The sequence below is a fragment of the Dama dama genome, chromosome 8 (assembly GCF_033118175.1).
Source record: "Dama dama isolate Ldn47 chromosome 8, ASM3311817v1, whole genome shotgun sequence".
NCBI lineage: Eukaryota > Metazoa > Chordata > Mammalia > Artiodactyla > Cervidae > Dama > Dama dama.
This window is the reverse complement of record NC_083688.1, coordinates 5,143,515-5,171,135: the sequence shown is the minus strand read 5'-3', so window position 1 is coordinate 5,171,135 and position 27,621 is coordinate 5,143,515. Positions and strand designations below refer to the sequence as shown.

The 27,621-nt window shown below is 60.6% G+C and overlaps 1 protein-coding gene across 5 annotated transcripts in view; it reads left to right on the top strand.

Moving 5' to 3' along the window:
* Positions 1 to 27,621, top strand: part of HSPG2 (heparan sulfate proteoglycan 2) — a 108,013-nt gene that overhangs the window by 69,664 nt on the left and 10,728 nt on the right. For 3 of the 5 annotated variants that reach the window (XM_061148120.1, XM_061148118.1, XM_061148117.1), the window contains 43 exons: positions 243 to 370; positions 494 to 580; positions 1,634 to 1,692; positions 1,883 to 2,050; positions 2,209 to 2,319; positions 4,302 to 4,402; positions 4,506 to 4,686; positions 5,796 to 5,921; positions 6,087 to 6,239; positions 6,321 to 6,463; positions 6,733 to 6,868; positions 6,962 to 7,110; positions 7,320 to 7,470; positions 8,199 to 8,368; positions 8,489 to 8,630; positions 9,071 to 9,222; positions 9,375 to 9,510; positions 9,610 to 9,761; positions 10,693 to 10,828; positions 10,974 to 11,125; positions 11,717 to 11,855; positions 11,951 to 12,102; positions 12,696 to 12,831; positions 12,948 to 13,099; positions 13,273 to 13,411; positions 14,153 to 14,304; positions 14,535 to 14,682; positions 15,701 to 15,852; positions 16,417 to 16,558; positions 16,884 to 17,035; positions 17,438 to 17,579; positions 17,668 to 17,808; positions 18,129 to 18,263; positions 18,515 to 18,696; positions 20,811 to 21,006; positions 21,246 to 21,425; positions 21,715 to 21,975; positions 23,710 to 23,914; positions 24,428 to 24,525; positions 25,286 to 25,552; positions 26,717 to 26,826; positions 27,015 to 27,162; positions 27,264 to 27,380. In XM_061148120.1, the coding sequence (XP_061004103.1) occupies positions 243 to 370; positions 494 to 580; positions 1,634 to 1,692; positions 1,883 to 2,050; positions 2,209 to 2,319; positions 4,302 to 4,402; positions 4,506 to 4,686; positions 5,796 to 5,921; positions 6,087 to 6,239; positions 6,321 to 6,463; positions 6,733 to 6,868; positions 6,962 to 7,110; positions 7,320 to 7,470; positions 8,199 to 8,368; positions 8,489 to 8,630; positions 9,071 to 9,222; positions 9,375 to 9,510; positions 9,610 to 9,761; positions 10,693 to 10,828; positions 10,974 to 11,125; positions 11,717 to 11,855; positions 11,951 to 12,102; positions 12,696 to 12,831; positions 12,948 to 13,099; positions 13,273 to 13,411; positions 14,153 to 14,304; positions 14,535 to 14,682; positions 15,701 to 15,852; positions 16,417 to 16,558; positions 16,884 to 17,035; positions 17,438 to 17,579; positions 17,668 to 17,808; positions 18,129 to 18,263; positions 18,515 to 18,696; positions 20,811 to 21,006; positions 21,246 to 21,425; positions 21,715 to 21,975; positions 23,710 to 23,914; positions 24,428 to 24,525; positions 25,286 to 25,552; positions 26,717 to 26,826; positions 27,015 to 27,162; positions 27,264 to 27,380 (6,379 nt within the window). The remainder of the gene's footprint in view (positions 1 to 242; positions 371 to 493; positions 581 to 1,633; positions 1,693 to 1,882; positions 2,051 to 2,208; positions 2,320 to 4,301; positions 4,403 to 4,505; positions 4,687 to 5,795; positions 5,922 to 6,086; positions 6,240 to 6,320; positions 6,464 to 6,732; positions 6,869 to 6,961; positions 7,111 to 7,319; positions 7,471 to 8,198; positions 8,369 to 8,488; positions 8,631 to 9,070; positions 9,223 to 9,374; positions 9,511 to 9,609; positions 9,762 to 10,692; positions 10,829 to 10,973; positions 11,126 to 11,716; positions 11,856 to 11,950; positions 12,103 to 12,695; positions 12,832 to 12,947; positions 13,100 to 13,272; positions 13,412 to 14,152; positions 14,305 to 14,534; positions 14,683 to 15,700; positions 15,853 to 16,416; positions 16,559 to 16,883; positions 17,036 to 17,437; positions 17,580 to 17,667; positions 17,809 to 18,128; positions 18,264 to 18,514; positions 18,697 to 20,810; positions 21,007 to 21,245; positions 21,426 to 21,714; positions 21,976 to 23,709; positions 23,915 to 24,427; positions 24,526 to 25,285; positions 25,553 to 26,716; positions 26,827 to 27,014; positions 27,163 to 27,263; positions 27,381 to 27,621) is intronic. The other 2 variants (XM_061148122.1, XM_061148119.1) reach the window with 1 other exon arrangement.

Genomic DNA, 27,621 nt, shown 5'->3' with positions numbered 1-27,621 from the left:
TGGAATTTCCTTTTTTAATTTTCTCGGTTCTTTTTTTCTTGGTATGTTTCCAGCATTATGCTTTTAAAAATACCGCTGAGATGAATGGAACATCCTGTAGTGAATTCATTGTGCCCCTCCCTGATTATTTCTTTAAGATAAGCTCATGAATGTGGAATTTCCAGATCAAGGGATTACCAAATAGTATGATTTGGGATAAATTTTGCCAAATAGAAAGTGGCTGACATCCTTGCACCTTGCAGCAATGCCAACACAACGCTGCCGGGGAGTTCTGTGAGCAGTGTGCCCCTGGCTACTACGGAGATGCCACGGCTGGAACACCCGAGGACTGCCAGCCCTGCGCCTGCCCGCTGACCAACCCAGAGAACATGTGGGTGCCCCTGCTCAAGGCCCTGGGGAGTGGAGGGCGTCGCACTGACTCTTGGGGCAAAAGTGGAGGGAACAGGGAAGGGGGGCGGGTGCTGCAGAGCCTCAGCTTTGCCTCCTACCCCAGGTTCTCCCGCACCTGTGAAAGCCTGGGAGCTGGAGGGTACCGCTGCACAGCCTGTGAGCCTGGCTACACTGGCCAGTACTGTGAGCAGTAAGTTTGCTATAGGAGGGATGCAGGGAGCAGGGCCTGGGGGAGACTCCTAGGTGAGAGTCCTGGATGATGTTGCTCAGAAAGGTCCCAACCAGGATCGTGTCCCTCCCCTGCCCAAAACCCTGCCAAGATTCCCCAGTGCCCTTGGGACCAGCCCAAACTCCTTAGGTGGTAGCTTTATCATTCACCAGGCTCATCCCACTTCTCACACCTCACTCCATATTCTAGCTGGGCTTCCCTTCTTGACTTCTTCATGTTCAGTTCTTTACGTGTGCTGTTTTTGCTCTTCATGGATCATTCTCCGTCCACACACCCCCTTTCATCCTGGCTAACTCCTGTTTGGCCTTCAAAACTCAGCTTTATTCCCTTGTTCAGCGCATTTTTATTGAGACTCTACTGTACGCCATGCAGTGTGGCAATGTGTTGAAAATAAAGTGATGAGCAAAGCAGATTCAGTCTCAACCCTTATAGAGTCTACTGCCTGTAATGAGAGACAAGACAGTGGGTAAGCCTACAAGTGAATAGTTACAAACGGGGATACGTTCTCTGCTGAGTATAGTCTGCTCCAAGGGAACAGAACAGCTCAGGAGTCTCGTCCTCTGGGAAGCATCCTGATTCTCAGGGCTGGACGGGTGCCCCCTCTCCCACCATGCCCCCCCCAGCCCCCATACATGTCCCTCACTCTCATTTATGTGGTTCCTTAAGGGCACGGATTTTATCATGTTTGCTGTTGTGTGTCCATAACGTTGCTTAGCGTGTGTGTGTGTCTGTTAGTTGCTCAGTCGTGTCCAACTCTGTGCGACCCCATGGACATAAATGTTTGTTGAATGACTATTGCCCTGAATCCAACCTTCTGACCTTTCTCCCTGCCCCACTCCACCTTCTCAGCTCACAGAGGCTCTGCGCTGGGGCCTTTCTGGTCTCTGAGAATCCTCCCTGAGCTGAGTCTCCTCACCCCGTGGTGGGCAGAGAGCCGAGCTGACTCCCCAAGTCCGCTAAGAGGCACTAGGTCCCCTGGGGCCTGACACAGCTTGTCATTGTTCCTCCTCACAGGTGTGCCCCAGGATACGTGGGTAACCCCAATGTGCCAGGGGGCCGGTGCCTGCCACAGAGTAAGTGGGTCCATGGTCTTGGGTCAAAGGTGACGGGCAAGGCAGGGGACCCGGGGAGTCTGAGAGATACTAGGTCTGGGGAGCAGGGTGAGTGGGGGGTGCGCCAGTCTTTGGGAGGGCAGGGAGATTTGAGACAGTGGTACCTGGCAGGGGCCTCCTGCCTGAGTGGCCTCCCCTGTCCCTCTCCCAGCAGACCAAGCCCCGCTGGTGGTGCAGGTCCATCCAACTCGGAGCGTGGTACCCCAGGGGGGCCCCCACTCCCTGCGGTGCCAGGTCAGTGGGAGCCCACCCCACTACTTCTACTGGTCTCGTGAAGATGGGCGGCCACTGCCCAGCAGTACCCAGCAGCGACATCAAGGTACGCGTGGCCCCAGGCCCCTCGGCCCCCCGGGTGGAAGGGGAGACAGGGCTGCCCCTACCCTACTGAGATCCTGTAGGGACCCACACGCAGGACTGGGTCGGAAAAGGGTTGCATCTTTACTGATGAGCCGCACTCCCCCCCATCCTCGCCACCAGGCTCGGAGCTGCACTTCCCCAGCGTCCAGCCCTCGGATGCTGGAGTCTACATTTGCACCTGTCGGAATCTCCATCATGCCAACACCAGCCGGGCAGAGCTGCTGGTCACTGGTGAGTTCCTCGTCCCCTGTCCCCAGCACTGCCTGTCCTGGGCTGGGCTGCACACTGCAGACCCAGGCCGCTGGGGCATTCATCTACCAGAGGGGGACAGTGGTCTCCTGGATGAGGACACTGGCCAGAAAGAGGGGAAGAGATGATGGCGTCAGGATGGTAGAACTGATACAGGCAGAACTGGCAGGATTTAATACCGAGAGAGAGAAAAGTCTAGGAAGATGCCCAAGGGTCTGGATTCCAGCAGCTGGGTACACAGGGCACCATTTACTGAGATGAGAGAGACTCAACAGCAGTTCCTTCATCTGGGCTGCCCCAAAAGCAGAGACTGAGACGAAGATTTGTGTGCATGTAGTTTATTTGGGAAATGAAATGGAGAGGAGAAGGCACCCAGTAAAGCGTGTGTCATATCCCTGAGCATGTTACCACTTAGAGCAAGTGTTGCTGAACACAGCCGGGGCAGCACCGGGGAACTCCAGAGTAAAGCAAGCTCCTCGGAGCCCTCCCCACCATGCCCCAGCGCCCACCCGCTGCCCCAGGGCCAAGGGAGCTGTGCTACGCGTGCACCAGCTCCCGTCAGTCACTGACTGGGGCCTGTTCCAGGAGCACTGAGGCCGCTGTGTTCTGTCCCACCCTGTGGGCAGGCACAGTGACCTGAGAAAACCCTCCTGCAAAGAAACGCAGCTGCTGCAGAATTCAGGCAGGCGGGTGTAGGAGTGACCGGGCCAGGGCGTGTGCGCGGGACCCCGGCAGCCCCGGCCACCAGCAGGTCCCAGGGAATCACAAGTTTGGTTTTAGACCTGTTAAAAGTTTGAGATGTTTGGGGAAACACTGAAGTGTGTACATGAGGTGGGCATTTTGGAGCTGTGAGTCTGGAGCTCAGGAAAGAAGCCCTGGCCAGAAAAATGAATTTGGGAACTGTGGGTACAGGAGTGGGGGCAGGATGAAGTCACCCAGGACAGAGCCCTGGGGACCCCCAACTTGAGCTTGTCAGATGGAAGAGGGAGCAAGTGGGCACAGCCCGCAGACAGGAGGAGGCTGGGGGAGGGGTGGCTGGAAGTCAGGGGGAAACGGCTTCCTGGAGAGAGTGGCCCCCTTGTCAGAAGCTCCCAGGAGGTCAGCTCCAGGCAGAGAAATAACTCTTGGAGATGATGCTCTGACAGAAGCGGTTTGCAGCAGAGAGAAGGGGGAGAAACTGGATTGGAGTGGGGGGAAGAATGGATGGGAAGGCAACCAGTGTAGACGACTGCTTCAAGAGTCTTGCCTTTGAAGAGAGAGCAAGAAATAGGGCAGGAGGTGGGGTGGGGAGGGCACGTGTGGGGTCAGGGGGTCATTTTCAGGTATGGGAAATTCTAGAATACATTTGTCTGTGGAGTGGGATGATCCCACGGGGAGGGAGCCAGAGAGGGCACAGCTGGAGGAGGGGGTCCTCGGGAGGGTCCAGCACTCAGGAAGGGCAGTAGAGGGTGGGCTGGAGGTGGGGAGAAGGCTCGCCCTTCAGGGACCAGGGAGGAGGGAGGTGGGGAGATTGGGGATCATGGAAAATTCCTTACTAGCCATTTCAGTTCTCTCCAGAAGTTGAGTTGAAACCATGGAAGTGGAAGGAGGACTCTGGAGGGTGGAGAAGTTGGGAGGAGGTGTGAAATGGTTGTTTAGGAAGATAGAAACTCATGCCAGACAGGGAGCCCCGCTGGGGTGAAGTGTGAATTGCTAAGAGCTTGTCTGTGGTCTGTGATGGTGAACCGGCGCCAAGGGGATCACGGTGTGACATTCCCTGGCCACAGCCTGATGGGTGCTCGGTGCCCGCGGGGGAGAAAGGAGATGATGGATTTGAGCCAGGAGGAGGGAGGGAGATGTCAGGGAGCGGAATGGAAGCTAAGCCAGACTTGGGTGATGGAGAGAGAGAGGGTGAGAGAGAAAGTGGACCCAGGACAGGGGCCTGGCCAGCACCCAGCTCCCCGGGGAAACTCCCGCCCCCACAGAGGCTCCCGGCAAGCCCATCACGGTCACAGTGGAGGAGCAACGCAGCCAGAGCGTGCGCCCCGGAGCCGACGTCACCTTCATCTGCACAGCCAAGAGCAAGGTGGGTGGGGCAGGGAGTGGGCATTGGCGAGGGTCTGTCTCCGGGGGTCTCCGAGCTGCAGTCCGAGCCCCATGCCCATCTCCCTGGCCTCCCCCTCCTGCAGTCTCCGGCTTATACCCTGGTGTGGACCCGCCTACATAATGGGAAACTGCCAAGCCGAGCCATGGATTTCAACGGCATCCTGACCATTCGCAACGTACAGCCCAGTGACGCGGGCACCTACGTGTGCACCGGCTCCAACATGTTCGCCATGGACCAGGGCACAGCCACACTGCACGTGCAAGGTACGCTGTTCACGTCCACGCCCGACCCACGCGGCCCTGCCCTTCCTCCACGCTCTCCGGGACCAGTGAGCGTCTCTCCACTCAGCTGACAGCTTCTGAACTGGAAACGGCAGGTCCCAGACTCGGAAGAAATGGGGGTGGGAGGTTAGACAAGCAGCATCTCTGCCCTCCCACCCTCCGTGTTCAGTGGGGAGCCTGGAAACAGTGGACAAACAACACAGTCACACTGGTGCTGGGATGGGAGTGGAGCGAAAGGAAAGTGAGGCTTGAGGTGGGCCTGAGGTGAGAGCTCTCCTCCATGGGGTGGTCAGGGAGGGCCCCCCGGAGGAAGTGACATCTCAGCTGAGACCTGAAGGGAAGAGAAGGTGTTCAGCCATGCAAGATCTGACAGAGGAAGCAGCATGTGCCAAGGCCCTGAGGCCGGCGCGTGCTGTTTGAGGGAAAGAGAGGCCAGCGTGGGAGGGTGGGTGAGGAACTTGAAGATGTGGGCACAGGTGAGTGCACACATGAGGCACGGCAGGAAATTCAGACGTTTTTGTTCTGAAAGCCACGAACAGGCCATAAGTGGGCAAGTAGCAAGATCCCATTGACATTTCTTTTTTTTTTTTTTTGGCCGCGTGTGCAGTTTGTGGGATCTTAGTTCCCTGACCAGGGATCGAGGGTGGGATCGAGTTCCCTGACCACACCCTCAGCAGTGAAAGGAAAGACTTCTAACCACTGGACCGCCAGGGAAGTCCCCACCGCCCCCCCACCACCAATGACATTTATTTTTTTTTTTTTTTTGACATTTTTTTGGAGTCTTTATTGAATTTGTTACAATACTGCTTCTGTTTTATGTTCAGATGTTGGTTTTTGGGGCCAAGAGGCACGTGGGGATCTTCGTTCCCCAACCGGGGATCGAACCCACAGCCTCAGCAGTGAAAGTGCAGAGTCCTAACCCCCCAACCGCCAGGGAAATCCCTCCCATTGACAATTTAGAGACTCCCTCTGCCTGCTGTGTGGACAAATGGCCACAAAGGGCTGGAGTGGAGGCGAAGGGAGCAGCAAGCAGGCTGCTGGCGCGGGCCCCTCCCCTCCCTGACTGCACACTGTGTCTCCTCGCCCCTCAGCCTCGGCCACCCCGTCCGCCCCCGTGGTCTCCATCCACCCGCCGCAGCTCACGGTGCAGCCGGGCCAGACGGCCGAGTTCCGCTGCAGTGCCACGGGGCACCCCGCGCCCAGCCTCAAGTGGACAGGTGAGGCCATGGCGGGAACAACCGTCAGAGCCTGGCTCTCCTGGATGTGGGGTGGCGGGGGTGGGGGCCAGGGGGCGGGACACTAGGACCTCAACCTCTCGGTACGCAGTGGGGGCCCGGCAATGCCCACCCCAGTGGGTGCTGACCCCGCCTCCCTGCCGTCAGGGGGCCCTGGTGGCCAGCTCCCTCAGAAAGCCCAGATGCATGGTGGCATCCTACGCCTGCCGGCCGTCGAGGCCTCAGATCAAGGCCAGTACCTGTGCCGCGCCCAAAGCAGCGCCGGGCAGCACGTGGCCAGGGCTGTACTCCACGTGCACGGTGAGAGGACCCAGCTGAGTGGGGAGGGCGGGGGGGCCCTGGCAGCCCTGGGGAGGTGTTCTCACAGGGCTCTGTCTGCAGGGGGCAGTGGGCCCAGGGTCCAGGTGAGCCCAGAGAGGACCCAGGTTCACGAAGGCCGCACCGTCAGGCTGTACTGCAGGGCCGCAGGGGTGCCCAGTGCCACCATCACCTGGAGGAAGGAAGGGGGCAGCCTCCCCCCGCAGGTGAGGGTACCGGCTCGGCCGAGTCCCAGCACCTGCCCTCTGCCCCCTCCCCTCTCCTCCTCCAGTTCCCTCCACTTCCCAGAGGATGCCCTGATCAAACGTCCCGCTCCAGGCGTCCTGGCAGGGGGCAGCTGTCAGCCTCCCGCTTTGCTGCATGGGTGCCCACCCAGGGCCCCAATCCCGGCTCTGAGCTGGCCTGTACCCCTCTGCCTGCCCTCCCTGGCCAGCCCTTGCCAGGCTGCCTTTGACCCCTTCTCCCCGTGTGGCAGGCCCGCGCAGAGCGCACAGACATCGCCACACTGCTCATCCCTGCCATCACGGCTGCCGACGCTGGCTTCTACCTCTGTGTGGCCACCAGCCCCGCGGGCACTGCCCAGGCCCGGATTCAAGTGGTTGTCCTTCCAGGTGCGGGGCCCCCAGGGGCTGGAGGAGTAGGAGGACCAGCCAGGGCCCCCCTGAGGTCGCCTCACTCCCCCGAAACCCCGCCTCCCGTCTTAGGTGCCACCACCCCACCTGTCAGGATTGAGTCCTCCTCACCTTCTGTGACCGAAGGACAGACCCTGGACCTCAACTGCGTGGTGGCAGGGCTGGCCCACACCCAGATCACGTGGTACAAGCGAGGGGGCAGCCTGCCTCCCCACGCCCAGGTACGAGGGTCCCTGAGCCCCGTGGCAGGAGACCCCGGGGTGGGGCAGTCCTTCACGCCCCCAGGGCCCTCTGCACAAGCAGGGTCCGCCCTTACTCCCCTCTCTCTGCAGTCCCCTCTGGGGGGTGGTCCTGGGTGGAGCCAGGTGCAGAGGGCATGGTGGCCAGAGCCCCTCCCATCCTTGCAAACCTTTGTCCTCACCCGGCCCAGGTGCACGGCTCCCGGCTGCGTCTGCCCCAGGTATCACCAGCCGATTCTGGAGAATACGTGTGCCGAGTGGAGAATGACTCAGGCCCCAAGGAGGCCTCCATCATCGTCTCTGTCCTCCACAGCCGCCATCCGGGCCCCGGCTATACCCCAGGTGAGGAGCCAGCGGGGTTGGGTGAGGGCTGAGCCCTCCGACCCACCTTGTGTTCCTGAGGATGGTGCCCCGGGGTCTCTTCGGGGCCATCTGGACAGGAAGAGGCGCTCCCGGCAGGCCCCGATCCCGTCCTTCCCCACGAGGAGAGATGAGCGGTCTGAGGGTGGAGACAGGTTGACCTGACTTACAGAGACCCCCATGGTGAGGGTACTGTTTCCGGAATTCGTCAGGAAGCAGCAGAGTCAGTGTTGAGCTCTGAGCTGGGAGTCAGGTTGACCTGGGTTCAAGTCCCAGCAGTCCTGGTTCAACCAGCCTCGGGCTGGTTACTGTACCTCTGGGCCTCAGTTTCCTCATGTGTGAAATGGGGAGAGCATCCCTAGCGCACTGCAAGTGCAGAGCACGCATTCTGAAGAAAGCTGTGGAGTGATTGTCAGCACCCTGTGGCCCGCCCCACCCCGGGGTGCCAAAAGACCCTGGTTCCCTGCGAGCCAGAGCAGCTCGTCACGGGTCAAGTTCTAGGCGGGCAGGCAGATGGGCCTGGAACAGCAAGTTGAAGGTCAGAGAGGGGAAAGAAGGGTCTAGCTGGCTCTGCCGAGGCAGAAAAGTGTGGCCCCAGCCCCCAGGCCTCCCATCCGTCCTCCCAAGCTTGGGCCTGGTCAGACCGCAGGGCTGCAGGGCGGGGGGCGGCTCAGGAGCCCCATCTGCTGACCAGCGCCTCTGCGCCCCAGCTCCCGGTGGAGCCCCAGCTCCGGGCGGCACCCAGCCCGTCCGCATCGAGCCCTCCTCCTCTCACGTGGCCGAAGGGCAGACGCTGGATCTGAACTGCGTGGTCCCCGGGCAGGCCCACGCCCAGGTCACGTGGTACAAACGTGGTGGCAGCCTCCCCGCCGGGCACCAGGTAAAACAGTGACCCCCCCCCCCACCGCCGCCCCACCCTGGGCCCCAGGCCAGCCTGCGGGAGGGGCTGGCTGGACGGAGCGGCTCCAGCCCTCTCCTGACCCTCCCTGGTTGCGCTCAGACCCACGGCTCGCTGCTGCGATTGCACCGGGTGTCCCCGGCTGACTCGGGAGAGTACGTGTGCCGCGTGGTCCTGGGCTCTGGGCCCCTCGAGACCTCCGTCCTAGTCTCCATCGAGGCCTCCGACGCCGGCACCATCCCCGGTGAGTGGACGATCAGTGACAGGCTGACAGGGCCCCGAGGGCCTTCCCGAGGGCTCATGACTCCTGTTGCTGACGTGGAGATCGGGGCTGGGAGGAGGCCACGCTGGGGCTGGGCCACAGGGCCCGGCCCAGGCGGCCTCCACGTTCCTGAATAACCCGCCATCTTCACATCTCTGTTCTGTCTGGCCCACTGGGGCGTATTCCTGCCCCTGCCTCTCTTCCTCCCTCCCAGCCTCAGTTATCCTCATCACTCCCTCTTCCTCATGCCCCTCTGCAAGCCTGGGCTCCTACCCCAGCCCCCTCCCCAAGGCTGCACCGCTGAGGACCTCAAGCCCAGGAGGCCTCTAACTCTAAACGCACCAGGCCGAGCCGGCTCCAGGGTGGACATTTCTGACCGTCTCTCCTGAGAGGCATCTATGACCTGCCCCCTCTCCCCGCAGCCCCGGGACCCGTCCCGCCCGTCAGGATTGAGTCCTCGTCCCCCACGGTGGCCGAGGGGCAGACCCTGGACCTGAACTGCGTGGTGGCAGGCCAGGCCCATGCCCCAGTCACGTGGTACAAACGTGGGGGCACCCTCCCAGCCCGGCACCAGGTACCTGGGGGCAGAAAGGTGGGAGGGGGCCAGTCAGGACCGCGAGGCGGACCACGGGGCACAGAGGGAGCTGAGCTCTGAGGAACAGGGTACGGGGCGCCCGCTGGGCTCTGGGAAGCCCCCCACTCAGACCCCTGCCCGCGACTGTCCAGGTGCGTGGCTCCCGCTTGTACGTCTTCCAGGCCTCCCCAGCAGACGCGGGCGAGTATGTCTGCAGGGCCAGCAACGGCGTGGAGGCCTCCATCACAGTCACGGTCACCAAGACCCAGGGCGCCAACTTTGCCTACCGTGAGTGGGGCCAGCTGACCTGGACTTGGAGGGAAAAGGGGGAAAGGCCAGGGCCGCTGCAGAGGACTGGAGTGACCAAGTGACCGTCTCCTCCTGCAGCTTCTGGTGGCACCCAGCCCATCCGCATCGAGCCTTCCTCCTCTCACGTGGCCGAAGGGCAGACCCTGGATCTGAACTGCGTGGTCCCCGGGCAGGCCCACGCCCAGGTCACGTGGTACAAGCGCGGGGGCAGCCTGCCCGTCCGGCACCAGGTACAGGCCTGGAGGATGGACAGACCAGAAAGGGGACGGAGGGGGGCTGCCGGGAGTGGAGGTCAGGGTGGGAGAGCGGGAGGCTCCTCTGAGACGGAGAGGCCCCGGGCCCCTCTGCACAGGTGATGCTCAGAACCCAGACGCTCTGACCGGTCAGCCCCGGTGTGAGTGTGACTGCCGCTTCCACCACCTAGTCGCTTGTGGCCTTGGGCAAAGCACTTAATCTCTCTGTAGCACATTCTCAGCATCTGTAAAACGGTAACGATCGTACCAACCTTACAGAACTATCTTAAGGGTGAAGTGAATGAATTTACCTGCAAAGAGCTCAGAGTTCTGGCTCACTGAGAGTGCTGTGAGCTGTTATTAGCGTAGTATCATTAGCTGTTAGTATTGATATATTTTAGAGAATTTACGATGCCACTGATTGCAAAATGCACTGTTATTTTGTGTACCTCTGAGGCAAAAAAAAACCTGCCATTTGTAATTGTAATTCACTATAAGATGCATATTGATTTCAGAGACGTGTAAAAGTGTGTCTAGGGAATTCCCTGGCTGTCCAGTGGTCAGGACTCTGTGTTTTCACTGCCAAGGCCTGGTTTCAGTCCCTGGTCGGAGAGCTGGGATTCCATAGGCCACACGGTGCCACCCAAAAATAATAATAAAGCAAAAGTATCATGCATGTTACCAGCTCCATCCTTTTTTTTTTTTTTTTAAATGTGTCCAGAAGTTGATGGAGTGTGGTGTTAGTGTTTGCTCAGTTCCCCATGACTTTTCCTGGCCACCCTCTGGTCCTGGGATGAGACAGTCACTTTACCTCTGAGCAGGAGGGAGTTAAAAGTGCGTTCTCAGGCTCAGAGTGAGGCAGGGCTGCAGGTGATCGGTGTGAGGGTCCCGAGAGACCCCCCTCTGACCCCACCTCCGTTCTGGCCAGACCCATGGCTCCCTGCTGAGACTCCACCAGGTGTCCCCAGCCGACTCGGGCGAGTACGTGTGCCGAGTGGTGGGCGGTTCAGTGCCCCTGGAGTCCTCTGTCCTGGTCAGCATCGAGCCTGCAGACTCTGTGCCTGGTGAGTGGTGCGGGGTTCGGCAAGGGGGGCTGCCCACTCCAGCAAAGGCAGGACCCCAGAGACCAGCAGCCCCCTACCTCCACTCACACCCTCCCCTCCCCGCCTCCTCCCAGCTGGGGATTCACTCTCTGGCCTCTGTCCCCAGCGCTGGGGGTCACCCCCCCGGTCCGGATCGAGTCATCCTCCTCACACGTGGCTGAAGGACAGACCCTGGATCTGAACTGCCTGGTTTCTGGGCAGCCCCACGCCCAGGTCACGTGGCACAAGCGTGGGGGCAGCCTTCCCGCCCGGCACCAGGTAGGAGGTGGGGAGCTAAGGGGGAGGGGGGCCTGAAGGACCCTCGAGACTGCGGAGTGAGGAGCTTTGAGTTCAGATATTGCTCTGCCAACTTGCCTGACCAGTCCTTTGACTTCCCTGAGCCTCAGTGTCCTCATCTGTCAAATGGGTTCACACTGCCTAGCTCACCTGCTCCATAGTGAAAGTGAAAGTTCAAGTGGCTCAGTCGTGTCCGACTCATTGCGACCCCATGGACTGTATAGTCCATGGAATTCTCCAGGCCAGAATACTGGAGTGGGTAGCCTTTCCCTTCTCCAGGGGATCTTCCCGACCCAGGAATCGAACCGGGATCTCCTGCATTGCAGGCAGATTCTTTGCTAACTGAGCTATTAGGGAATCCACCTGCTCCATCAGACATCCACAAATGCTGGTCCCCCACTTCCTCCCACTAGACCCAGTCCCAAAACCCCATCAAGGGAGCTGAAGGGTCCTGAATGCTGGTTCTCCCAGGAAGAGCTCTCCTAGGCTCTATCAGGCTGGGGAGGTGGTGGCAGGGAAGGGAACCTGAACTGTGAGCCCCAAGCACAGCTCTGAGCCCGCCCGCCCTCCCAGGTGCACGGCTCCAGGCTGCGACTGCCCCAGATGACGCCAGCGGACTCTGGGGAGTACGTGTGCCGCGTGGTCAGCAGCTCAGGCACCCAGGAAGCCTCAGTCCTGGTCACCATCCAGCAGCGCCGCGGCCCCACCCGCTGTGAGTGTCTCAGGGTCCCCGCAGATGGGCTGGGAGGGGCCACACCACCCTCGCTGGCTCCCACGCCCTGATTCCCGTCTCTCCCCGGCTCCCAGACCAGAACGTGGTATACCCCGTCCGCATTGAGTCCTCCTCTGACTCCCTGGCCAACGGGCGCACCCTGGACCTCAACTGCCTGGTGGCCAGCCAAGCCCCCCACACCATCACCTGGTACAAGCGTGGAGGCAGCCTCCCCAGCCGGCACCAGGTACGGAACCAGCGAGTGGGGAGGGCACATGCCGGTGGGGCATGACGAGCCCCACCGGGAATCGGGAGGAGCTCCGCACGGCCCCCTCTGTGCTCACTGAGTCATCCAACTCACGCCGAGCGCTCTTGCCGAGGGGCCCTGGGCCAGTGCTGGGGACACGGAGAGGAGTCCCACTGACCTCCATGGGCCCTGTAGAGAACGTTCTGTGATTCACTCACTCCTGGCCCTTCCCTGAGAACCTGCTCCAGGCCACGTCCCACTCCCGCCACTGAGAATTCTGAGGGGATGAGAGCAGGGCATGCCCTCGGGTAGCTCAGAGACTAACGGGGAAGGCAGGTGTGCCGGGGGACAGCAGTGTAGTAGGAGTCCCCACGGAGGGCCTTGGCGGGCTTGCTGCAGGGGTGACGGCTGAGAAAGAGTGCAAAGGCTGGAGGCGCCAGGCACCCAGCCCAGAAGCGCAGGAAGGCCGTTGACGGAGTTCAGAAGGAGACCAGGGTGGGGCCTGGCACGCCCAGCAAGGCAGCGAGGCTGCCAGAGTCTGGGAGAGATGGAGGGACCGTCCCCCCAACCCACTGACACCCGCTCCGCCTTAGATCGTGGGCTCCAGGCTCCGGATCCCCCAGGTGACACCCGCGGACTCGGGTGAGTATGTATGTCATGTCAGTAACGGCGCCGGCTCCCAGGAGACCTCACTCATCGTCACCATCCAGGGCAGTGACTCCTCCCACGGTGAGCACTCCGGGGGCCGGGGGTCAGGCGGGTGGGTGCCGGGGGAGGCAGTGGGGTCCTGGCCCAGTCACTGCCATCTGACTCCAGCTGTGTGGTCTGTTTCCCTTGGTCCGCAGTGCCCAGTGTCTCCCCACCGATCAGGATCGAGTCCTCGTCCCCCACGGTGGTCGAAGGGCAGACCCTGGATCTGAACTGCGTGGTTGCTGGGCAGCCCCAGGCCACCATCACCTGGTACAAGCGTGGGGGCAGCCTTCCCGCTCGACACCAGGTACGGAGCGGAGCCCGGCCGTGGGGCGAGCAGCTCAGGGACAGCCCCCAGGGCAAACGGCCCAAAGCATTAGCTGGCGGTACTTCCCCCTGCCTGAGGCAGACAGAGGGTGGCCTCAGCCGGTCTGATGGAGACCCCCAGCCCCTCAACCCCCTCCGTCTCTGCACCCCCAGGCCCACGGCTCCCGCCTAAGGCTGCACCAGATGTCCGTGGCGGATTCAGGAGAGTATGTGTGCCGGGCCAACAACAACATCGATGCCCTGGAGGCCTCCATTGTGGTCTCAGTCTCTCCCGGCACTGGTGGCCCCTCTGGTGAGTCCAATGAATGACCCAGGAAGGGAGTGGGAGATGCTGGTACCCGTGTTGCCTGGAGAGGAAGGGCTCTGTAGTCAGGGCCCTCAGATGAGGTGGTGGTCCAGGACGAGGGCTCCGCAGAAAGATGCCTGGGTTCACATCCTGCCAGCGCCACTAAGGACCTTGAGAGAGAGACTCCCCTCTCGGCTTCGGTACCCTCGTCAGTGAAGCGGGGATATGGGTCATTTCAGCCTCAGAGAGCTGTCCCCTACAGTGGACACTAGGCAGCCACGCTTGGTCACTTAAACTAGTTCAAATTGTAAATTCACACCTTCATGTTTCAATAACCAAGTTTGCAGGAGATGCACTAGCTGGTAGCCACAACTACATCAGGCAGTGTGGGTGGTAAACATTCCCATCATCGCAGGAAGTCGGTGAATTTTGTAAGGATGACATGAGTTAATAATACACAGAAAGCATGTAGAACAGTGCCCGGCATCCTGTGAGTGCGTAGTAACTGTTAGCTAGCATTCCTACCTGGGGAAGGCAATGGCACCCCACTCCAGTACTCTTGCCTGGAAAATCCCATGGACGGGAGCCTGGTAGGCTGCAGTCCATGGGGTCGCACAGAGTCGGACACGACTGAAGTGACTTAGCAGCAGCAGCATTCCTACCTGGGGGCAGTGGGAGTTTCTACAGTCGAGGCTCCCAAACATGACTTAGGACCAAAGCCCCGGCTCTCTGTCTCTGCGCCCCCAGGCCCTGGCGGGACCATGCCCATCAGAATCGAGTCGTCGTCTTCACACGTGGCTGAAGGGCAGACCCTGGATCTGAACTGCGTGATCCCTGGCCAGGCCCACGCCCAGGTCACGTGGCACAGGCGTGGAGGCAGCCTCCCCGCTCACCACCAGGTCAGGGAGTGAGTGGGGGGGCAGGATCTAGTAGGAGGGCTGCTGGACGTGGGGGCCCCGGCTGGATGTGGGGGCCTGTCCCTCATGCCCTGCCCGGGAAGGAGACCTGGGAGCCCCCCCGTGGGACGCAGGGCCTGCCGGGGTCAGAGGCTGAACCCCGGGCCCCAGCCTCCGAGGGCTGACTCTCCGCGCCGCCTCACTTCTGCTTCCTTCCCGTCCCGCCCCCCCAGGCCCACGGCTCACGGCTGCGGCTGCACCGGCTGTCCCCGGCCGACTCGGGCGAGTACGTGTGCCGCGTGGCCCTCAGCTCGGGGCCCCTGGAGGCCTCCGTCCTAGTGACCATTGAAGCTTCCGGCTCTGGCACCGTTGTCGTCCCCGGTGAGGATCCCTGCGGAGGGGCTGGGAGGCTGGAGGAGGGAGGAGAGGAGGGGACCGAGGTCGGGAGCCAGACCCAGCGGGTTTCGTCCCCAGGGGCCCGAGAATACGGAGCCGAGAGTCTGGCTTGTGTGGCTTGAACCCCCACCCCTCTGTCCGAACTCTGAAATGTTACACCAGGGACTCCTGTGTGTCCCTTTCCGCCTCTGTAAAGCGGGGCTGGGACAGCCCTTGCAACAATGCAGCAACTTGCACCTCTGGGGTCAGAGAGAGTGATTTTAGGTGGTACCCTGATAAACATCTTTTACATCGATGGTGGTATGCTAGGCAAAAAACAGCAACAGACCTGTCATAATTGTGTGGAAATCATTGCCTATAATGGGGCTGTGTATTTAAGGGTCATCTTTAGTGACTTAAAAAGGAAAATGGAAAGGAATTAACAGCTCAGGATTCATGATAACAGTACCTGAGCTGCTAAGTAATGAACATGATACACACTTACCAGGAGGTGGGCCCTGGTGTATTGACACATAGGAACACATTTCACCCTCACAGTAAACTTTTGAGGTTGGTATGATGGTTCTCTCTGTTTTACAGATGGGTAAACTGAGGCATGAAGAGGTTTTTCTTTTTGTTTGGTTTTGTTTTTTTAAAATAGCTTTCCAAAGGTCACACAACTGATAAATGGCAGGGCTGGGTTTTGAGCCCAGGCAGTGTGGCCCCAGAGTCTGCGTTCTTAGCCACATACTATGCAAGTCCAGGAAACATTAGTGATCGGTGTGGAGGGGCCCGGCCCTGAGCCCCGGCCGCCAGCGACGCTGCGAGCTCAGGAGACGGAGGCCGATGTCTAGAGAATGAGGCGCCTCTGTGCCCCTGGCTAACCCAGCTGCTCCAGGCCTCAGGGGAATGGGAAGAGGGGGGACTGTCATCCCGTAGCCTCTGGTCTGAACACCTGGGCACCCAGGGGCAGGGGCTGAGGACGCAGGGGGTCCCAGCTCACCGACTTCTTCCTGTGGGCCAGCCCCGGGCGGAGCGCCTCCCATCCGCATCGAGACCTCCTCCTCCCACGTGGCCGAAGGGCAGACCCTGGATCTGAAATGCGTGGTGCCCGGCCAGGCCCACGCCCAGGTCACCTGGCACAGGCGTGGAGGCAGCCTTCCTGCTCGGCACCAGGTACGGAGGCTGGAGAAAGCAGGGCACCAGCACTCCCTCCCGGCTCTGTCCCCTGCTCAGGGCGGAAGGTGGCCCCGGCATATTCAAGGCTCCAGGAAAAACGGCAGCAGAAGATCACTGGGAGTCAGGGGGTCAAGGGCAAGGTGGACATGGTTGTGCTAAACCCTTCATACCAAGGGCTGTCCAGCACCTTGGTATGAATTAGGAAAGGACACCTCTTGGACTTCCCCAGTGGTTAAGACTCCAATGCAGGGGGAATGGGTTCAATCCCTGGCTGGGGAATTAACATCCAACATGCTGAAGAGCACGGCCAAAAATTAAAAAAAAAAAAAAGAAAAGAGAGAGGGACACTCTTACTCATGATGCTGCTCTCTCCCGCCAGGAAAAAATGTAATAGTAAACATCCTCCGCAGTGTCCAATGTCAGAAGGGGGGTCGCCTTTGGCAGGAGACCGCCTCCGCAGTGGCCCGGGACGGCTCTGGGGTGCGGGTGTCAGAGGGCTGAGGCAGCTGAAAGCCTTGGCCGCCAGCCTCCGCCCCAGTTCACCCTCCCCACCCTGGCCAGGTCCACGGCCCCCTGCTGAGGCTGAATCACGTGTCCCCCGCCGACTCTGGCGAATACTCCTGCCAAGTGACCGGCAGCTCAGGCACCCTGGAGGCTTCCGTCCTGGTCACGATCGAGGCTGCCAGCCCCAGTCCCATTCCTGGTGAGTGACAGGAGCCGCGGGTTGGTGCTGGGGCACAGGCTTGGGGCCCCTTCCTGGCCCTGTTCCTCCTGCTCTCCCGCAGGGTTCTAGCCCTTGGCTCCAGGAAGGCCCCCAACCAGTGGGGACCAAGGTCTCACGTGGCATCCCAGCCCCCAGGGGACCGAGACCCTTCTCAAGTCAATGGCACTCAGCCATGTCGGCTGCTCTCAAGCCAGCGCACCTCCTAGGAACACCAGCTGGCGCTCACTGCCCCCCCATCACCTTCGGTGTCTGTCTGCACCCCCAGAGCCTCGCCTTTCTCACCCACCACCCATTGTATCCACAGCCCCGGGACTCGCCCAGCCCATCCACATCGAGGCCTCCTCCTCTCACGTGACTGAAGGGCAGACCCTGGATCTGAACTGTGTGGTACCTGGGCAGGCCCACGCCCAGGTCACGTGGTATAAGCGTGGGGGCAGCCTGCCCGCCCGGCACCAGGTACGGGTGCCCTGGATGGGGAGGAATCCAGAGCGGGCCAGGTCTGACCTGTGGTTACCTTCTGCCTCCCTGACCTTCTCCGTACAAACCCCGGCCTGCCTGGGGACCCCAGGGGATCAAATACTTTAGCGCAAGGAGTTGTCACCAGCTGGAGAGTCAAGAGACCTGGGTTCTTCTCCTGGCTCTGCTGCTGAATCATCTCCTGAGCCAGTTTCTCCCTCTACAAAGGGGGATATGTGGGACTTGTAGGCATCTATGAACCACCCCCCTGCCCCCCGCAGCTGGAGCTCTGAGCTCCTGAGACCCAAGGGAGAACTCCTTACACGCTGGCACGGCTGGGCTTGGGGGCTTGCCCTGCCCCGAGTGCTCTGGTACGACAGCCACACTTCCTCGTTCCGACAGACCCACGGCTCCCGGCTCCGGCTCCACCACGTCTCCCAGTCTGACTCCGGAGAATACGTGTGCCGCGTGGTTGGCGGGTCAGGGTCTGAGCAGGAAGCCTCCTTCACCGTCACTGTCCCACCCACTGCGGGGTCCTCCTACCGTGAGTGAGGCAGACGCCATGGGCCGGGGGAGGTGGGGGGACCCTGGAACCCACACAGCGCTGCCCAGCCCAGCCCTCTGCCCCCCAGGTCTTAGGAGCCCTGTGATCTCCATCGACCCGCCCAGCAGCACCGTGCAGCAGGGCCAGGATGCCAGCTTCAGGTGCCTCATCCATGACGGGGCAGCCCCCATCAGCCTTGAGTGGAAGACTCGGAACCAGGAGCTGGAGGGTGAGCCGGACCGCGTGCGGGGGGTGTTGGAGATGGGTACGAATGCATGATGACCGCCACTGGAGGCTGGGCAGAGCTGACCCTGGCCCCAGACTCACTGTGTGACCCTGGGTAAAGCCCTTCCCCCTGGGGTCTGGGTGCCCCGATGTGGATGGAGACAGGGCCGGACCCAGAAGTGTCTCCATCTTCATCGGCCATCTGTGACCTCGTGAGCTGGATACACCCAGACCGGAGGGGTCGGGGCAGGGGGTGCTGGTGCGCCTCCTGGCAGCTCCCAGCCAGGAGGACACCCTCACTTACCGTACCTTCCCTGATGCCAGACAACGTCCGCATCAGCCCCAATGGCTCCATCATCACCATCGTGGGCACCCGGCCCAGCAACCATGGTGCCTACCGCTGCGTGGCCTCCAACGCCTACGGCGTGGCCCAGAGTGTCGTGAACCTCAGCGTACACGGTGAGAGCCTTCGGCCCCATGGTTCTGCCTCCCCATTTCCAGCCCCAGTTCCGAGCTCAGAACCCCCAGGCTTAAATCCCGCCTCTGCCCCTTGCCTCTCTCTGGGGCGTACTCCCTCTCTGAGCCTCAGTCTCTTCGTGGGTACAGTGGGGAGACCAGTGCCCACTGGCAGTTGCCGACAAGGGCCTGTGACAGTCCGCGTGACCAGCAGGGCTCCGCATGTGTACCAGCGGTGTCATTCCTCTGGACAGGGCCCCCTACAGTGTCCGTGCTCCCTGAGGGTCCTGTGCGCGTGAAGCTGGGAAAGGATGTCACCCTGGAGTGTGTCAGTGGCGGGGAGCCCCGCTCGTCCGCTCGCTGGACCCGGATCGGCGCCCCCACCCACTTAGAGCAGCGGGCGCATGGGCTCCTGGACAGTCACACGGTGCTGCAGGTGAGGCCAGGGGCGTCTCATCTCTGGATCCGAGGCCCAGTCAGAGCCCATCCTTGAGCAGATACTTGGAGGAGAGAGTGGTGGGTCACCAGACGGGTGATGAATTGATGGAGAAAGGGAGGGTTAGGTGGATGATGGGTAGATTGGAAGACAGTCAGGAAGAAAGAAGGAAAGTGGGGAAAAGGGAAGGAGGAAGGAGCGGCTTGCAGGATGGGTGGTGGGGTGGGTTGGTGGATGGATAGATGGGTGGGTGGATGGATGGATGGGTAGGTGGGTGGATGGATGGATGAGTGGGTAGATGGATGGATGAGTGGGTGGGTGGATGGATGGGTGGGTGGGTGGGTAGATGGATGGATGAGTGGGTAGATGGATGGATGGGTGGGTGGGTGGGTAGATGGATGGATGGGTGGGTGGGTGGGTAGATGGATGGATGAGTGGGTAGATGGATGGATGGGTGGGTGGGTGGGTAGATGGATGGATGGGTGGGTGGGTGGATGGATGGATGAGTGGGTGGGTGGGTGGGTAGATGGATGGATGGGTGGGTGGGTGGGTAGATGGATGGATGGGTGGGTGGGTGGGTAGATGGATGGATGGGTGGGTGGGTGGGTGGATGGATGGATGGGTGGGTGGGTGGGTAGATGGATGGATGGGTGGGTGGGTGGGTAGATGGATGGATGGGTGGGTGGGTGGGTGGATGGATGGATGGGTAGGTGGGTGGGTAGATGGATGGATGGGTAGGTGGGTGGGTAGATGGATGGATGGGTAGGTGGGTGGGTGGATGGATGGATGGGTAGGTGGGTGGGTGGATGGATGGATGGGTAGGTGGGTGGGTAGATGGATGGATGGGTAGGTGGGTGGGTGGATGGATGGATGGGTAGGTGGGTGGGTAGATGGATGGATGGGTAGGTGGGTGGGTAGATGGATGGATGAGTGGGTAGATGGATGGATGGGTGGGTGGGTGGATGGATGGATGGATGAGTGGGTAGATGGGTGGATGGATGGATGGGTGGGTGGGTGGGTGGGTAGATGGGTAGATGGGTGGATGGGTAGGTGGGTAGATGGATGGATGGGTGGGTGGGTGGGTAGATGGATGGATGAGTGGGTAGATGGATGGATGGATAGATGGGTGGGTAGATGGATGGATGGGTAGGTGGGTGGGTAGATGGATGGATGAGTGGGTAGATGGATGGATGGGTGGGTGGGTGGGTAGATGGATGGATGAGTGGGTAGATGGATGGATGGGTGGGTGGGTGGGTAGATGGATGGATGGGTGGGTGGGTGGGTAGATGGATGGATGAGTGGGTAGATGGATGGATGGGTGGGTGGGTGGATGGATGGATGGGTGGGTGGGTAGATGGGTGGATGGATGGATGGTATGTGGATGGATAGATGAGTGGGTAGATGGATGGATGGGTAGGTGGGTGGATGGATGGATGGGTAGGTGAGTGGGTAGATGGATGGATGAGTGGGTAGATGGATGGATGGGTGGGTGGGTGGATGGATGGATGGGTGGGTGGGTAGATGGGTGGATGGATGGATGGTATGTGGATGGATAGATGAGTGGGTAAATGGATGGGTGGGTGGGTGGGTAGATGGATGGATGAGTGGGTAGATGGATGGGTGGGTGGGTGAGTAGATGGATGGATGGGTGGGTGGGTAGATGGGTGGATGGATGGATGGGTGGGTGGGTGGGTGGGTAGATGGGTAGATGGGTGGATGGTATGTGGATGGATGGATGCATGGGTGGGTGGGTAGATGAGTGGATGAATGGATGGTTTGTGGATGGATGGGTGAGTGGGTAGATGGATGGGTGGGTGGGTGAGTAGATGGATGGATGGGTGAGTGGGTAGGTAGATGGATGGATGAGTGGGTAGATGGATGGGAGGGTAGATGGGTGGATGGTATATAGATGGATGAACAGAAGGGTGGGGGATAGACAAGTAAATGCATGGACTGGGGGGACATCTTGAGTGTGATCCCTCAAGCAGCCAGTCAAATAGGAAAGCTAAAAACGGATGAACAGTAGAGGAGTTTAAAACCAAGCCAAAGCTAGGGGCTGATGCCAAGGTCCCCCCCCTCACGGTCCCCATAACCAAGACCCTTACTTCTTTCAGATTTCATCAGCTAAACCGTCAGATGCGGGCACCTACGTCTGCCTAGCTCAGAATGCACTGGGCACAGCACAGAAGCGAGTGGAAGTGATTGTAGACACGGGCACTGTGGCCCCAGGGGCCCCCCAGGTCCAGGTGGAAGAAGTCGAGCTGACCGTGGAAGCCGGACACACGGCCACCCTGCGCTGCTCAGCCACAGGTGCGGACGGGCGCGGGCCCACGAGGCGGGCAGAGCCGCGGGCCCGGAATTTAGGCATCTTTGGAGACCCAAAGACGATGTCATGCCCAGGGACGGGACAGTCACCCGGCAATGGCTGAGGGGCCCGCTTAGTGGCCCCGATGAAGAAGCAAGCTCACCCAGGTCCCTTCCTGACCACGCCGCCCCCCAGCCAGTCCTGGGGGACAGGCTATGCCGACCTCTGCCGCCCCACTCCGCAGGCAGCCCCAAGCCCACCATCCAGTGGTCCAAGCTGCGCTCCCCGCTGCCCTGGCAGCACCGGCTGGAAGGAGACACGCTCATCATCCCGCGGGTGGCCCAGCAGGACTCGGGCCAGTACATCTGCAACGCCTCCAGCCCAGCCGGGCACGCGGAGGCCACCGTTGTCCTGCACGTAGAGAGTAAGGCCCTGGCCCACCCTCCCCAGGCTACCTTCTCTGCACTGTATGGAGGTCCGAGCGCCCCCCACCACCCCCCAGCCAGGCTCCACCCCGGACGGAACCCCGGGAGCCCCATCTGGAGGGTCGCAGGCCCCTCAGGCCCCGGGAGCCTGCCCTCCCCAAACACCCACATCCCCGCCCAGGACCTGGCCCTCCCTCACCCCCAGTCCTCGGGGCTCAGCGTCCTTCAGCTTCGCTGGTCTCTTGGCCAGCCGCCGCCCTGACCTCTGTGTCCCCCCGCCGACCCCAGGCCCGCCCTATGCCACCACCGTCCCAGAGCAGGCCTCGGTGAGAGCCGGGGAGGCCGTGCAGCTGCAGTGCCTGGCTCACGGGACGCCCCCGCTGACCTTCCAGTGGAGCCGTGTGGGGGGCCGCCTCCCGGCAGGGGCCGTCACCAGAAACGAGCTGCTCCTGTTCGAGGCCGCGACCCCCGAGGACTCGGGCCGCTACCGGTGCCAGGTCACCAACAAGGTGGGCTTGGCCGAAGCCTTCGCCCAGGTGCTCGTCCGAGGTGAGCGGCCCCGGCTCAGGCTGGGCAGGACGGGGGTCCGTCTTTCCTCTAGGCGCTTGTCGGAGCCCTTCACTTACCCCGCAGCTGGAGCCTCACCTGGGGCATAAAGACCCCCCTGATTACTCTAGCGGGAGCGCCTGCCTTTCCCCTGTTCCCCAAGGCCCGAGGCAGGCCTGCCTCCTCCAGAAAGACCCGCCTCACTGTTCTCAGCACCTGTAGCTCTCACCGCTGTGTCCCCACTCCCTCCTGGATACTGACCTCACACTGCTGTGCTTACTAAGCACCCCAGCCTGCCTCCCCTCCTCGACTGGATGATCAGGGCAGGGCCCGAATCCAGACCTAGCAGCCCCGGGCTCGTCCACCCACAGCACCCAGAATGGGCTGTGTAAATGCCGGACGGTGACCACAACGAACGTATGATGGGGTAGCACCCAGCCCTGGCTGCCCAGGGTCTCAGCAGGTTGCCAGGGAATCCAGCATCTCCATGGTCTCCTCGGGAGCCCCAGGCCAGAGTGAGCCCGGGTCCTGGGTTCAATGCCCCAGCTCTGTTGCTTGATGCTGTGTGACCTTGGCCAAGTCAGGGGACCTCAAGCTTCATTGTTTTCATCCTGTCGAGTAGAGAGGACAAGTCTAGCACATAGGCTGACTTAGAAAGATACACGGACGTAGAGCCTGGAGCAGGTCGTAGGCACTTGGTAAATGGTGGTCACGTGCATTTGACCCGCTCACCTACCTTAATAGGTAGGTGCCTTCACCTGGGATCTTCCTATTTTCTGTAAATTTTTGTTCACTTATTGATTGATTGATTTTTGGCTGTGATGGGTCTTCACTGCTTTGCAAGGGCCTTCTCAAGTTGCAGCGAGTGGGGGCTTCTCTCTCGTGGTGCAGTGACTTCTCTTGTTGCGGAAGACAGGCTCTGGAGCACAGGGGCTTTTGTAGCTGTGGCCTGCGAGCTCAGTAGTTGCAGCTTCTGGGCTTCAGAGCACAGGCTTCGGTAGCTATGGTGCGTGGGCTTAGTTGCTCGGCGGCAAGTAGCGCCTTCCTGGACCAGGGATCAAACCCGTGTCCCCTGCACTGGCAGGCGGATTCCTATCCCCTGCACCACTAGGGAAGCCCCCTCCTATTTTAGACTAGGGCCAGAATAGCCTTTGCTGTCCTTCCTTCAAATGTCTGAATCTTTCTAAGACCGACCCTTCCCGCTCTGACCTTGGGCTGCCCTCCCTGCTCCCGAAGGCCAGGAGCTTGTGAAAGTGCAGTCCAGTACTTCACAGACTTTTTTTCTTTTCATACGCATTTATTTGGCTGCATTGGGTCTTAATTGCAGCACACAGGACCTTTTGTTGCAGCGGGTGGTCGTCTCTCTAGTCATGACCCAGGCTCTGCAGTCGTGGCTTGCAGGCTTAGTTGTCCTGCGGCACGTGGAACCTCAGTTCCCTGACCGGGGGTTGAACCTGCGTCCCTTGCCTTGGGAGGTGGATTCTTCCTCACTGGACCACCAGAGAAGTCCCCACGGACCCTTATATGTGTTGATTAAATGACTAACCAAGTGAGCGGGTGAATGAATCTGCCAGTGAAAGGTCTTTTTACCCTGGTCAGAGAGGCAAACGGGAGAAGAAGGTCCTTTGAAAGTTAGGATGGGGGCTTCCTGGGTCCTGGTGCAGCATCAGGGACGTCACATGCACACACTCACACACACACACACTCACTCTCACAACCTTGTACCTGTCCCCACAGGCCCCTCCGGCTCTCTCCCTGCCACGCCCGCACCAGCAGGGCCCGCACCCACAGTCCAGGTCACACCTCAGCTGGAGACCAAGAGCATAGGGGCCAGCGTGGAGTTCCACTGTGTTGTCCCCAGCGACCCAGGCACCCAGCTCCGCTGGGTCAAGGAAGGGGGTCCGCTGCCTCCTGGCCACAGCGTGCACGATGGGGTGCTTCGGTGAGTGGGGATGGGGCGCGCCAGCCCAAGGCACACAGGGGGGCTGTTAGAGTCCCTGCCCCACGGGGAGGGCTTAGCGTGAGACGACGGCCTTAAGACATGACTTCACCTTCCTGAGCCTCAGAGCGGTCGGTCGTGCAGGGGGTTATGCGAGACCCCGGAGCGCTCAACTCGGCGCTCAGCACAGGAGGGGCCTGCAGCCCCCAGCGGCCCACGTTTGTGCTGTTGTTAAAGGAAAGCTGAACGGGCTCTGAGGCCAGACACAAACACGTGGCCCAGATCACAGCTCTGCGGCCTGAGAACTGCGTGGTCTTGAGCTCTGGACGAGAAGGTCTTTGGTGTGAAATGGGTGTGGTGACACTCACCCTGCCCGCCTGCCTGTCTCCCAGGGTTCTGGGGAGACTAGAGATTTACATCCTGTGCCGATCTCTGACAGCTTTTAACTCCTGCGCCGTTGCCACATATTCTCAGCAATTGTTTTTATTCACTGATGTCTTATTTGTTTCTTCACAGAATCCAGAACTTGGACCAGAATTGCCAAGGAACCTATGTGTGCCAGGCCCAGGGACCATGGGGACAGGCCCAGGCCAGTGCCCAGCTGGTTGTCCAAGGTAGGAGGGTGGCTTCAGGCTTCTGCTAAGAGCAGGGGACAGAGAGGAAAGGTGTAGGGACCATATTCCCAAAGCAGCCCCTTGGGTGAGTGAGTGATAGTCGCTCAGCCATGTCCAGCTCTTTGCGACCCCACGGACTGTAGCCAGCAGGCTCCTTTGTTTGTGGAATTTTCCAGGCAAGAATACTGGAGTGGGGTGCCATCTCCTTCTCCAAAGAAACCCCTTAATGTGTACAAATAAAGAGAATTATTTGATTGTATCTTGCTTGCATCTGGGCTTCCCTGGTGGCTCAGCTGGAAAAGAATCCACCTGCAATGCGGGAGACCTGGGTTCCACCCCTGGGTGGGGAAGATCCCCTGGAGAAGGGAATGGCTACCCACTCCAGTATTCTGGCCTGGAGAATTCCACGGCCTGTATGGTATCCAGGGGGTGGTAAAGAGTCCGACACGACGGAGCGACTTTCACTAGCAGAGCGTAAGGGGGCTTATGAATCTTGCAAGGGAGAGGGGGAGAAGGAAGATGTGCGGAGTTTGTGGGTGCTTAGACAAACCAGTGAAAATGACGACAGATGCACCCGTGAGGAAGCGAATGAACAAAAGAACAAACAAATGCGTGTGCTAATGAGTGGGCGCAGCAGAAGGCGAGTGAAATGCTGGCAACCTGGGGCTGCAGTGTCCACCTGTCCCGGGGGCATCTGCGGCCTCTCTGAGCCCAGGCCCCAGCCGGCCGGGCTCACCCCATCTGCCGCCATCCTCCCCAGCTCTGCCTTCCGTGCTCATCAACATCCGGACTTCCGTGCAGTCTGTGGTGGTCGGCCACGCCGTGGAGTTCGAGTGCCTGGCCCTGGGGGACCCCAAGCCCCAGGTGACATGGAGCAAAGTGGGCGGGCGCCTGCGGCCAGGCATCGTGCAGAGCGGAGGCGTCGTCAGGATCGCGCACGTGGAGCTGGCTGACGCAGGGCAGTACCGCTGCACCGCCACCAACGCCGCGGGCACCACCCAGTCCCACGTGCTGCTGCTCGTCCAGGGTGAGGGCCGCCCCCTGCCCGCCCTGCCCTCCTCCTTCCTCCCGCTCTCGCGGGGGCTTTCAGCTCAGTGTCTTTAGGGAGCAGGTTTCCTAACAAGCAGGGCTTCCCTGAGAGCTCAGTTGGTAAAGAATCCACCTGCAATGCAGGAGACCCCAGTCCAATTCCTGGGTCGGGAAGATCCCCTGGAGAAGGGATAGGCTACCCACTCCAGTATTCTTGGCCTTCCCTCGTGACTCAGCTGGTAAAGAATCCACCTGCAATGTGGGAGACCTGGGTTTGATCCCTGGGTTGGGAAGATCCCCTGGAGAAGGGAAAGGCTACCCACTCCAGTATTCTGGCCTGGAGAATTCCATGGACTCTATAGTCCATGGGGTCACAAAGAGTCACGACTGAATGACTTTCACTTTCACTTTTCCTAACAAGCAAGTGCAGCGGGGGACAGACATGAGTGGTCCTCTGGGGCGGCTGGAACTTGCAGGGAAACCTGTGCCATGGGGCATCAAAAGAAAATCAGACGCGTAGTCCTCACCTGCAGGAGAGCCTTGCTCTGTGAGGGCTCTGCAGCCCAGACTGATGGCAGAGACAACACAGATGCAAAGCAGACAGTAAAACATGAGATTTCCCTGGTGGTCCAGTGGTCACGACTTCATGCTTCCGCTCCCAGGCATGAGGGTTCAGTCCACTGGTCAGGGAACGAAGATCTCACATGCCACATGGCATGGCAAAAAAGATGAAAGATTTTAAATTTAAAATTAAAATTAAAACAGAGAAGTGAAACCTGGGCATAGATGATGCCAGGCAGTTATAATCTGTGTGTTCTTCAAAAACTATTCCTTTTTACCCCAAGCCCTCTGACTCGCCCCCAAACTTACCCCTGCTGCCCTAGCACCCCCTTCTCAGGTCCCCCGAGGGCTGCACAATGTTCCAGCCCGCTGTGTCTTCGCGGCTCGGTCTGTGGAGTCAGTTGGACACGTCCCTGAGCCCTGGCTCTGCCTGGTTCCATCGCTGCAACCAGGAGTGAACGGCTACTTTCCCTCCCAGACACAGCTTCCTCATCTGTGAAATGGGGACACAGTGCCTCCATCCCAGGGAGGGTGTGAGGTTGAAAAGTCAGGCAGTGGCCGTCATCAGACTGATGGCCTGCGTCTCCCTCCTTCCTCTCAGCCTTGCCCCAGATCTCAACGCCCCCTGAGGTCCGCGTGCCCGCGGGTTCTACAGCTGTATTCCCTTGCATCGTGTCTGGCTACCCGGCTCCTGAAATCACCTGGAGCAAGGTAACGGCTGGGCAGGGGGCCGCCGGGCGTGCCTGAGTGGCCGGGACCAGGTCTTCCCTGTGTCGCTGTCCCCGGGACCCCCAGGCTTGGCACAGAGTCTGCGCTCCGGGTCTGAGGGTGGGGGCCCCGGGCGGGGAGTGAGGGGCAGGCCCCAAGGAGGTGAGGTCACGGTGCTGGCGTGTCTGCAGGTGGATGGGAACCTGCCGCCCGACAGCCGCCTGGAGAACCACATGCTGCTGCTGCCCTCGGTGCGGCCCCAGGACGCGGGCACGTACGTCTGCACCGCCTCCAACCGCCAGGGCAAGGTCAAGGCCTTCGCCCAGTTGCAGGTGCCAGGTGAGCCCACGCACCCCCACCCCCGCCCCGCCAGGGGAGTGGCCGCACCCTGCCCGCCGCCTGGGGGGAGTGTTGTCTCCACCTGTGCTTTCTGTCCGCAGAGCGCGTGGTACCCTACTTCACGCAGACCCCCTACTCCTTCCTGCCACTGCCCACCATCAAGGACGCCTACAGGAAGTTTGAGATCAAGATCACCTTCCGGCCGGACTCTGCGGACGGTGAGCCGCGGGAGCGGAGTTGACGCTGGGGATCTCCACGATCCCTGCCAGCGTGGCACCAGCCCTGGCAGCCGCTGGTCCTTGGACCCCCCCCCCCGTCCCGGGGCCCCCAGGCCTGCTGGGCACCCCCCTCTCTGGCTGTCTCCCCCGCCTTGCTTCTCCATCCGCTGCTCTGAGATGCCTGCACCCAAGCCTCCTTTCTGCAAGTCTGCCACGGATGCAGCTGCCCCTGCCCTCCTGC